Genomic DNA, 12,500 nt, shown 5'->3' with positions numbered 1-12,500 from the left:
CGCGCCGAGAACCCCGAGTGGCGGTTCAACCACCTGGCGGTGGACTACCGCAACGGCAACGTGTACCTGGGCGCCGTCAACCGCATCTACAAGCTGTCGCCCGGCCTGGAGGTGCAGGTGTCCCACCAGACCGGCCCCGACGAGGACAACCGCAAGTGCTACCCGCCGCGCATCGTGCAGCCGTGCAGCGAGCCGCTCTCGCTCACCAACAACGTGAACAAGATGCTGCTCATGGACTACCGGGAGAACCGGCTGCTGGCGTGCGGCAGCCTCTACCAGGGCATCTGCAAGCTGCTGCGCCTGGACGACCTGTTCAAGCTGGGCGAGCCCTTCCACAAGAAGGAGCACTACCTGTCGGGCGTCAACGAGAGCGGCTCGGTGTTCGGCGTGATCGTGTCGTACGGCACCGCCACGCCGGACATGCTGTTCGTGGCCACGGCGGTGGACGGCAAGCCCGAGTACTTCCCCACCATCTCCAGCCGCAAGCTGGCGCGCAACTCCGAGGAGGACGGCATGTTCGCCTACGTCTTCCACGACGAGTTCGTGGCGTCCATGATCAAGATCCCGTCGGACACGTTCACCGTCATCCCGGACTTCGACATCTACTACATCTACGGCTTCGCCAGCGGCAACTTCGTCTACTTCCTGACGCTGCAGCCCGAGATGGGCAACGGGCCGGCCGCGGGCTCGTCGTCGGCCGGCCGTGAGCAGGTGTACACGTCCAAGATCGTGCGCCTCTGCAAGGCTGACACGGCATTCAACTCCTACGTGGAGGTGCCCGTCGGCTGCGTCAGCGGCAACGTGGAGTACCGCCTCCTCCAGGTACAGTATAGGCCTGTCACCATTACACATTTAAAGGGGAATACCACTCATTTTCCCCTCTGTTTAGCCTATAGCACTGGAGGTCTAGAACTCAGGGTCATGGGATCAGTGACATCACAATATGTAATCAATGTAATAATGGTTTGAACCCTGCCTCCATGCAGCCTACAGAGTAATAATGGTTTGAACCCTGCCTCCATGCAGCCTACAGAGTAATAATGGTTTGAACCCTGCCTCCATGCGGCCTACAGAGTAATAATGGTTTGAACCCTGCCTCCATGCAGCCTACAGAGTAATAATGGTTTGAACCCTGCCTCCATGCAGCCTACAGAGTAATAATGGTTTGAACCCTGCCTCCATGCGGCCTACAGAGTAATAATGGTTTGAACCCTGCCTCCATGCAGCCTACAGAGTAATAATGGTTTGAACCCTGCCTCCATGCAGCCTACAGAGTAATAATTAGGGGTGTCAAAAAAAATCGATTCGAATTAGAATCGCGATTCCCGTTATGAACGATTCAAAATCGATTCATAATTTCCAAAAATCGATTTTTTTATTATTCTTATTATTATAATTTTTTAGATTTTATTTCTGGTTAGTTACAGGAGTTTTCACTACATGGTGTTTATAATATGAAATGTAAGCTCACCCTAACCCTCACCCTTACAGTAAACATCATGTCTTCAGTCATTTTCAAGTTAATCACTTCAGTTGGCTGGAGTAGATTGTGATGAAATCCTATGTATTGAATCAAGAATCATTTTGAAGGCCCAGGCCGTAGCGTAACGGTCTGGGCACCGGACTGGTAATCCAGTCGCAGTGTGCCGCGGGTTCGACTCCCGGACCCGACACGGCCTTTACTGCATGTCATCCCCCCATCTCTCTCCCGTTTCCTGTCAGCCTACTGTCTGTCCCTTCAAAAATCAATAAAAGGCGTAAGCCGCAAAAAAATATCTTAAAAAAAAAAAAAAAATCATTTTGAATAGAGAATAGTTTCGAATCTGGAAAAAAGATATTTTGAATTTTTAAAAAAATCGATTTTGAATCGAATCGTGACCCCAAGAATCGGAATCGAATCGTGGGACACCCAAAGATTCACAGCCCTAGTAATAATGGTTTGAACCCTGCCTCCATGCAGCCTACAGAGTAATAATGGTTTGAACCCTGCCTCCATGCAGCCTACAGAGTAATAATGGTTTGAACCCTGCCTCCATGCAGCCTACAGAGTAATAATGGTTTGAACCCTGCCTCCATGCAGCCTACAGAGTAATAATGGTTTGAACCCTGCCTCCAGGCGGCCTACCTGGCCAAGGCCGGCGCCATCCTGGCGCGCTCGCTGGACGTGGCGCCGGACGACGACGTCCTGTTCGCCGTCTTCTCCAAGGGCCAGAAGCGGCGGCCGCGGCAGGCGGCGCAGGACTCGGCGCTCTGCGTCTTCTCGCTGCGCAACATCAACGAGAAGATCAAGGACCGGCTGCAGTCCTGCTACAAGGGCGAGGGCACGCTGGACCTGGCCTGGCTCAAGGTCAAGGACATCCCCTGCAGCAGCGCCGTGAGTTGTTACCTTTGCCTTTAAACATGTACACACACACACACGCACACACACACAGAAGAAGACCCCTAGTTTAAGTGTTTAAATTAAATAATTTAAAAGAACACAGTAGGACTTGAGACTTTACACCGCCCTGATAAAATATGTATTTAGGACGAACACAGATTCTCCCCGGGACACAGTCGGGGGGAGGTGGTGGTGGTGGGGGGGGGGGGGGGGTTATGGGGCGAAGAGGATTTATTTTATTCTATTTTGTTCCACTTTTCAATGTCAATTGACACTGCCGCTGGCAGACAGTGCGTGTCTTGTCTTGTATGTGTGGAACCAGGACATGACAACTCCTCAATGTCTTGTTGTAGTTACAAATACATTCTCTTAGTTACACCGACATTGTTCTTGTGAGATCGTTCAGTTACTTACTTACTTACGCTTTCCCTTTACAAGACAAGCCTACTGTCATGGTACACCAAGGGAATTGTGCTACTTACGTTACTTCTGTCTAACCTATAATGTTTTCAGATACATACTATAGTGTGCTGATTACGTTTTTAAATGAGTAATACACTGTCTGGACGTCATCTTGGCCGAGATGCAAAACGGAGTAGCTCTGTAATCAAAGTCAGCTGTGTTTGGAGGAAGGTGCAGCTATGGGAATCACACAGGTGAATGAAATCAAGATTAATTTATATTCATAAGGGTCTATCTATGTCATCACACAGCACATTTCCGTTTGACAGGAAGCAATTAAGATTGCATGTCCTTTTAGGGCCTTGATATACGTATCTACAGTATTGTTAGGTTAGTCCACCGTATATAGACCACGGATATGCGCTAATAGTGTGAAAAACTCATTTGTCATTTCACCATGTCTTTAAATAGCTAAAAACTAAGGAACATTACTCATTGAGTCACTACTGACCTGCAATATGAATGAAAAACTGAATAAATTCTAAGACAAGAACACTGCAGGTCAGTATTTGAATAGTAATGTCATTAGTTTGCTTGCACTGCACAGTGCACAGGAGGTATTCACACACATACTAATAAACAGCATACAAATTCTGTTAAATTAACACAATATCTTAACCGGTACCGTGACTTGTCCAAATGCCTCCTTCTCTTCTGGATCAATGCAGAACACCAACCAACGCATTATCATAATTCTATTCCAGCCTTAACGCACATTAGACATTCAGTGATCCATTTTATTTAGTTTTCCCCTCACAATAAAGAAAATTAGGTTAAAAAGCATGTCAGGTGCGGTTCGTTGAGCCGAGCGGCCAACGCTCAATTATGCAGACATTTTAAGGTTCTTTTTGGTTCTTTGAGCCTTTTTATGAACAAAAGAAACACCGGCAGTCTGAAGAAAAACAAGAAAATGACGGTGATCTAAGAGTCCGTTTGTTGGGGTAATCATGTCCCCTCGTACTCTAACTGGCAGAGACCACACAAATGACTCATGCTGTGCTCTCTCTCGCTCTTTTGAATTCCCTCTGGCAGCAGAAATAAACACAGGCAGCAGAAGGTGCTGGTGGAAGAACATCCACTTCTAGGGTAGACTAGAGCTTTATTAGTAGTAGTAGTGGTTATCAGGTCGTACACACACGCAGGCACGCACCAGGCCCAGCGCCACAGGGTGCCAGAGGGGCCCTATAGCTGGCATTTGCAAATCCTGCCCCCCCTGCAGTTTTAAGTTGTATGTACATATTGTTGTACTATATAAATATGATGTTTGATGCCCCCCATAAAAAGGGACGTTCATTCATGAAAGATGAAAGATACAGTATATGGAGATACATGCAAGGTTTGTGCCTGGCAGTGCAGTGAGGATATGATGGCTTCTGTCCTTGCCATGTTTTAGAGACACAACCTCTAGCCCTCCTCCCAGTCCAGTGTGAACGTTATCTCAGTGAATGGATGGTCCTCAGAGCCCACTTATGTGTTTGAATCACATGCTTTTATCTGTGTATCTACCTTTGTGCACGTGGCCACGTGCACGGGGCCTCCTTGATCCCAAGGGGTTGAGGGTCTGATAAATGATGCGGGGACCAGGGTGGGGGACGAGGGTGGGTGTGGGGGGGGGGGGGGGGGGGACCAGCACTAAGGGATGATGCCATTTCAATACATTGGCGTACTCTCACCTCATAAATTATATGACTGTGGATAGCTACACACATGCACGCACGCACACGCACACACGCATATGCATACACCTGCAGAAATAGCTTTAACTATAGGAACCACAGGCGGATTGATAATGCATTATCTCAAAGGCCCAATCGGTATAGGTTCTTGGATGTTTTACAATGACGTGACGCAGAATTCCAAACAACACATCGTCTCTGTCGGGTGGACCAAAACAACAGCGATATCAAGGTCATCATCATACTGTATAGGCTCTCCCCTTCTCTCTCTCCCTCGTTCCTGTCCGTCTTCACTGTAACTATCAATAAAGGCACAAAAAAAAAGTCAAAATCAAATCAAAAAGACGTATACTATAATAACAACACTTCTAAATAGAGCGCAGAGAAGATGCACAATGAGTCATAGACGCATCTCACTTCCCTCTTCACACATCATTTAAAGAGACTAAAGGAATTATCTGAGGTTTACCAACCCACAGTTCTCGTGTGTGTGTGTGTGTGTGTGTGTGTGTGTGTGTGTGTGTGTGTGTGTGTGTGTGTGTGTGTGTGTGTGTGTGTGTGTGTGTGTGTGTGTGTGTGTGTGTGTGTGTGTGTGTGTGTGTGTGTGTGTGTGTGTGTGTGTGTGTGTGTGTGTGTGTGTGTGTGTGTGTGTTCAGCTTCCTGCCTTTGGCGTTTAGTGTTTTCTTCGTCTACACTCTGCAGATAGACTAGACTAGACACCAGTCAACCTAGCTCCCTCCGTGGAGCTCGCTGAGGTAGTGAGTTACTGCAGGGGTTAACACTAAGGTCCTCAGAGGCACGTTCCCATCGGGCGAAGTACATTTTGTACCCTGCCCACTTGGCCAGAAAAGTGAATCCAACAGGATACAGTAAACGGTTAATCTTTTGACAGAGTAAATGTAGTAATCAAACACGTTTGTTTGACTCCTTGAGGGGGTCCCCGGACCCCACTTTTTGACAACCACTCCACTAATCCTTGCTAGACCAAACTACGAGGCAATTGGCTGGAAACTCACTGTGCATGGCCTTTTTATATTGCTGAAGCAAAGCAGTATAGACGGAATAATAACCCATTAGTTTTGTTTTATTACTGGCCATCTGGTTTACACTGGAGCTGCTGCTAATATGAGATGCACTGAGATGATAAGAGACTTCTATCAGAGATAGCTTTTTCTCTCTACTTGTTTTGTCACTCATTCTTACGCTTTATCTTGCGTCTGTCTGTCTGTCTGTCTGTCTGTCTGTCTGTCTGTCTGTCTGTCTGTCTCCCCAACTCCGTTCTCCCTTCAAGTTTTTCTCTCATACTTTTCTTTTTCCCTCGTCCAATTAGGCTGGCTGTGCAGAGCTACGCATGCATGCATGTGCGCATGCACACGCCAACATTCACATTGCACACGGAAGCTTCTACATTCACTTTTGTGTGCCGTGATGATTCTAACCACATGTTGTCCGTAAAACATATTGTATCCTGACATGACTTCACAGATAACGGAAGTAATGTAATTGCGACCATAGCTCGAAACGAGACGCTTCACGCAGTTTTTATTGACGCTTTTGTGTGACGCTGTAGTATGATTCTGCCTGACATCAACGATATGATTAAAAAAATGAAACGTTAAAATGCATAGTAGTACAAAACAAAAACGTATATTGCATGTCTATATGTATTGCGTCTGTACAGTACTATATATATCACATTCTGGTGAAATCTTGCAGTGTGTTTTCGCTTGTCACCGATCGGTCATGCAGTCCGGAAACCACAAAGGATTGAGAGAGAGAGTTGTGCGGTGTGAACTGCAGAGGTGATCTCATGATGACTCTGAAAGTCGCACACGTATGGTGTACCAGCAGCCATGACTAACTAATTAACAGCCTGAGCCACCTGGCACCCTGGGATTTTTTTTTTTTAAATAACATCCATATGGCTTCCTATGAACTGTAGGTCATGTTCAGTTCATTATCACACAGACATATATACACCTGCATTCAAATGAGCACCGCTTTCTCTTTGAGTCATTGTGCTAAAGTTAAAAAAAAAAAAACACTTTGTGTGAAGGGCGCCTTACTTCTTTAAACAAACATCGTACTCTATTCTTGCTTTAAGCAGTGACTGCTCCAGAAAATTGTGACTGTGGGTGCTATGGAGGGGCTGGCTATTTAGAGGGGGGCTAATGAATCTTGGTTTACATAGAAGTCAGTCAATTTGACTTGTTTGGAGGGGGGGCTTAGGGGGGGCTAAGCCTCCACCAGAGGGGGCTAAAGCCCCCCCTTCCCCCCCCCCTGGAGCCGTCCCTGGCTTTAAGTGCTCCAAACAAACATTAAAAGTCCATATCCTATAGCCTATATATGTTATAGGTTGCCATATGACGTAATTTCCGAAAGCCAAACGTTGGAGGAGCTAGCGCACCTCAAAAAACAAAGACATGTTTTCAAAAGATTTTCTGATTTTTTTTAAATAGTCGAAACTGCAGCAGATCTTGCAAAGCTCACAACGTGTCACAATGGGATGCATTGTGAATTTGTGAGCTTGTAGATCAGCTAATTGGCTAGTGGGTGGGCGGGGACCACTGCCCCATCACTATGACTCAGACATAACCATGAATCGTCTCTGTTGCCAAAATTGATCATTTTCAGGATTCAAATAAAAAAATTGCAAAAGTAGCACAAAGCAATGCGCTGTGAGGTTGTAGAGCTGGAAAATGTATAATGGATAAAGTGGTTAAAAAAGATTGTGATGCTGGAATGACACATTTTTCTGGGGAACACCCTCAAGGACCCCTGGGAGACCCCAGGCCCCACTTTTGAGAACCAATGCTATAGTGTACAGAGTTTAAGTATGTCGGTGTAGATTCTAGATTCTAGGCCTATTTATTCATTCTTTTTGCGCCGGGTCCGTATATATACGCCGCTAGGGGACGCTATAGGCGATCTTATCAGCCAGGTCCGTATACGGACCCCAACGTAATGGCAACGTATACGCTGTTTATATAATGGTTTGAGTCCCACGGCAGCTTTTAACATTTGTCCGGTTGCTATGCTAATTTGGATGTAATTTGTGCCTTTGTACCCGAGATGTAAATGCTTCTGGCGAGAGGTAAACGGTATGTGGTTGTGCCAATACTAAAGTGTTTGTAGTGAGTGTGTGTGGGGGGCAGGGGGGCGGGAAAACTCCTTCTCTTAAAGTGAACGCGGATGGTGGCACTGGGAACTTCATAAACGCTAATAGCTAGCTGTCACAGAAAGAATTAATACAATATTGTCTTCTTTCTAGAGTCAAACTGATGTCTCCTCTCCCTTTTCATCATCTCTCTCATATTAGCCCCCTAGCTTTAGACATGCAACTGCGGCTTAGCAATAAAATTGACAAGTCAATTTCAAAGACGTTTCATGTTTCGAACTCTTTCACAGCTCGTGTCCGGCTTCTTGTAGATCCACATTCACTCGGAATACTCTTGGAATGTAAGACATGCTGGCACCGACCCAGTTTTCTGCTCCAACATTGAACTGGAAGTTGAACGAGTCGAGATATAAATTGCTCCCATCGGGGTTTGGCTTGGCAGCCACACGCACGGCGCTTATTTTAGAACAACTAGAGATGTGGAATCACTTTGTTAGACCTGTGCTGTAGAGGTGAGAAGCAGTAGGATGATCCTCACTCTGAGATGAGAGCTTCTTCTCTTCCATATGAATGGTTCTTGCTGTAGCCATTAAAAAAAAAAAAAAAAAAACGGGAACTATCACAGAACAGCATCTATGAATGAAATGTTTTTGTAACTTGTAATGATAATAAAACATCCAACGCAAACAAAGGGTGGGCAGATGGAAAGGCAGAGAGGGAGAGATGGAGAGAGAGACGGAGCCAGACAGACAGACAAACAGACAGACAGACAGATTGGGAGGAGAGTGGCTACGCTTAGCTGAGTCTCATAATGCTGATGCTCAACAGTATCAGTGTGACGCACACGCCCTGCATCGTACATCATGCTACCTGCATCCATAGATCATTGTCAAGTGACATGTGGGAAAAAAAACAAAAAAAAAACGTCTGCTGCTCGCTGTTCACGATGTCAGCACAAACGCACAACAATAACAGCATCCTTAGATGCTCCCAAATGATCCATTACGGGTCCATTTGGTTCCATTTATATAAGGGGTCTTCAATGTTTTTCATCCCAAGGACACCTGAGGGATCCCCACTACTTGTGGGGATAAATTGTAGTAAATTGTGTTGCACATTAAGCCTTTTCATAGATTTCATAGAAAGCTTCATAGACTCAGTGTTGGATTCATCTTAATATCGTATTTTCAGACATTTAACGACTTAACGACTTAAGCTCTCAATGCTTTTGCTTTTCACTCTATACTTAGTCTCCTTCCCACCCACTGTAGTAACTCTGAGGACCCCCTAGGGGCCCTGGATCCCCTGTTGAAGACCCATGATTTAGATGTTTTTAAGTTAAATGAAAACCAAGGATTTTACTGCAATCTTTTCCCCCCTTCTATACATGGAGATTGGAGATGGTTCTGCTCTTTCACACGCACACACACACACACACACACACACACACACACACACACACACACACACACACACAGTGTGGTATTTTCAGATTGTCTTTCATCGACGGCGAGAGCGTGGCAGGAGAAAATTACGAGGTCGCGCTGCTCGTACATCTACAACGCCGGCCGCCTCTCGTCCTCTCCTCTCTAATGATCATTAATTACATGTCATTAGCTAACATGCTACGGGCTATTCTTCCACATTTGTCATCCGCAGCCGACTTTCCCCACTTGGAATTCATTCCATTTAATTAGATTACTCTGCTGTGTCTCAGAGTGCCCTCTTCTCTCTTCCTCTTTCTCTGCACCTCTCCTCTCTTTCTTTCTTCTCCCCCCCCAAACTTAAAAAAGAAGTTGCCAACCCTGCAGCTTTTGAGCTCATCTCAGGTGTCGGCCATCTTTTTTTTTTGTTTTTCTCCCCAATTTATCAAATGAATTACTCCCCACACACATTTCTGTGTTGTCACTGCTTTTGTATCCTACTGCTATCTACCAGTGAGGAGCCCCATCGAGAGGGCGTAGACGTCCTACTCCTCCCGTCACTCCACTCCCTACTGACCGGTGCCTCCCTAGCCCGTATAGGGGCACATCATGCAGTGACAAATATCACCCTCTCTGTCCGGCTTCCCTCCCCCAAACACGTTTTCTGTAGACGCCCAACTAAGCTGGGTGCACCATCACCGTAAGATTCGAACCCACAACCTCCGCGGTTGGAGGGCGGCAGTCACTTTAGCACTGCGCCACCCAAGCGCCTGGTGTCGGCCATCTTGATCTCTCCTTCCCACTGATTGCGTTCTCGTTCAGCGGCTGGTTGGATGATGACTATGACTCTGTCTAGGCCACATCCTGAGGAAGAGAGAAAGTGGACTCATTAAGAACCTCCAGACCCCCCCCCCCCCCCCACACACACACACACACACACACACACACACACACGCACACACACACACCCCAGACATCCCCTAGCCCTATAGCTGGCTCTCTAATTAAATCTCCATCCGTGATACCACTTGGTAAAGGTCAGAAAGGATGTTTTCCAATATCATTATTCTGTGATTATACCAGTGTCTGCTCTGTGCTCCTTCCACTGGCCTGAAAATGTGATTTGTTTTAAATGCTTTTGCTTTCAATTTCTCTTTTTTTTTGGCTGCGCAACTTACAATGTGCAATCAAAATAGTTAGTGAATTTGTAGCCTGTTTTGAACTATATTTATTAAGTATTAACCACTTACGATTTTCCATTTCGGAATCTAGTGAATGCTATTGTCCAGGGAAACTTAAAATAAGCAAGGCAATCGCATACAAAGCAGAGAGACAGTATAGTGCCGATCAGTAAACTAGTATACTGTAGCAGGTAAACGATGAGCGTAGCATGTGTCTAAACAACATACTATTGAAATGACAATCTGCACATGGAAGCTACATATATATAGGGCACCAGGTAAACACACGAGACGCCAACATTCACACTCTTCTTCACACGCTTGACTTTTACGCCAGTGAGGATTTATGCCTTTGTTTTAGTGACATCATACACTTAGCCGCATGCACTGTGATTGGTCCACCTCTGAGGGCACACACACACACACACACACACACACACACACACACACACACACACACACACACACACACACACACACACACACATACGAGCTCTGTTCCAGACAGCTTCTAGCCTCCAGTCACACCATAAAATATCCATAAATATGTTTACAGCGGATGACGGACCGTCATACATAATTCAACCACATGAACCCCGATACGACAACGGCCGATTGCAAGCGAGTTTGTAGATCGGCTATTTCTTTTGAGAGAGATTTGGTGTACAGTACAGTGTTTGGTAAATGAATGCCCCCCATGATTACATTTATCCCCTGAGCTCAATGGTAAAACTTTCAGCACTTGCAGGAAACCATGCAGCTTCAAGTTAAGACTGTGTGTGTTGTATACATATTGAACCAATGTAAAGTATTAACAAGAGCCTATGACGATAATACTTTTTTTCCTATTTCCTGGAAAGTAACAGTCTTGGACATGGAGGGTTTTTCCAGCCGACAGTGGCAATACGAGTTGTGACCGCTTTCTTTTCTTTCGTGTTTCTACCATCATTCTGTTTTCTTCAACTTGAATTAATAAAACAATGTTCAGAAATTAATCAGCTTGAACATGATGAAAGATTGTTTTGGGACCATTCTGAAGCTTCCTTGCCCTCAAGTGGAAACATTGCGGTCCTATTCAATATTACACATTGTGATAGTTTTTGCTTATTTATTGATACTAGTCCTTACCCGTTCTGAATATATGAACAGCAAATCATGTTCAGTGTGTGATGTAATAGATCACATTACTGATAGGGGGGGGAATTGTTTACAGATGGTCTTGGGAAGTTGGGTTGGGCACTAAAGTATAGGCTAATTAAATGCTGTAGTACAATCATAAGTACACCATTGATGTGTGATGTAAATATGGTGGTGATATTCTGCCGATAAATGGTAGTTATTGAATATTTTCAAGTTCGGTGTTGCACTTTGTAGACGGTCCCTAACCGCTCACCGTGGAGATATAAGCTATTAAACGGTGAACGCAGAGGTTGGCTTTTAGGGCTTCAAAGCAAGTTGTAGTTTGTTCTTTATATAATCAGGATAAGAATTAGATGTTTTGTGTGATTTAGGAATGTGTCGTTGTCATTGCATCTGTCTGTATGTATTTTGTCATTGTGTTGTTCCGACGGCACGGGATCTGTCTTCTCCAAACGTCTCCATTTGGCCACCCCGAGACCCCGACAGATAAGCATTCCGTTGTGATCGTGCTGTTCAGTGTGTCACGCAGCCACGCTGGGTGCGCGCAGGGCTGTAAGCTGTCGTTGTCAGTGTCCAGGCTTTGAGCGTGCATGTAGCCCATGTGTAATGCACGGCGAAGGAGGTGGTTGAGGAGGGGGCGGACAGTGTAGTCGGAGCAGCTGCAGTCCTGGCTGTGTGTCGCTGATCATAAGCCCAGAAACAGTGTCCTCGGAGCGGCTGCAGTCCTGGCTGTGTGTCACTGATCATAAGCCCAGAAACAGTGTCCTCGGAGCGGCTGCAGTCCTGGCTGTGTGTCGCTGGTCATTCACATCCAACACGGATACAGAACAGATGCTCCGACGGGGCTGGGTTTCGCTTCCTACGTCACACTACAAACGGTGACCTATCGAATTATGCGTCCCACACCCCCTCCACAGGCACACAATTCTTCAAGTTACAATTCTCCATGATCGTGTGGTGATGTAAAAACAATATCTGTACAGTAAATATGACAGTAGCGTCTGTAAAATGTAGCCTAGCTGGATTCTGGGAGCGTGCAGATTTTTTTTGGCATGGAGAGATGTGTGCTAATAGTGTGGCTCGGGCGGAGATAGACCACGGACAAATAAACTGGTTTTT

The 12,500-nt window shown here is 45.8% G+C and overlaps 1 protein-coding gene across 1 annotated transcript in view; it reads left to right on the top strand.

Moving 5' to 3' along the window:
• The window catches only part of plxna4 (plexin A4), a 345,542-nt gene that overhangs the window by 46,495 nt on the left and 286,547 nt on the right, over positions 1-12,500 (top strand). The window contains 2 exon segments of the mRNA XM_083757955.1: positions 1-822; positions 2,117-2,374. The exon segment at positions 1-822 is cut by the window's left edge and continues 299 nt beyond it. Coding sequence (XP_083614081.1) covers positions 1-822; positions 2,117-2,374 — 1,080 coding nt within the window.

Source organism: Protomyctophum parallelum (genome assembly GCF_964188405.1).
Source record: "Protomyctophum parallelum genome assembly, chromosome: 22".
Classification (NCBI taxonomy): domain Eukaryota; kingdom Metazoa; phylum Chordata; class Actinopteri; order Myctophiformes; family Myctophidae; genus Protomyctophum; species Protomyctophum parallelum.
This window is presented reverse-complemented; position numbering and strand designations above follow the sequence as displayed.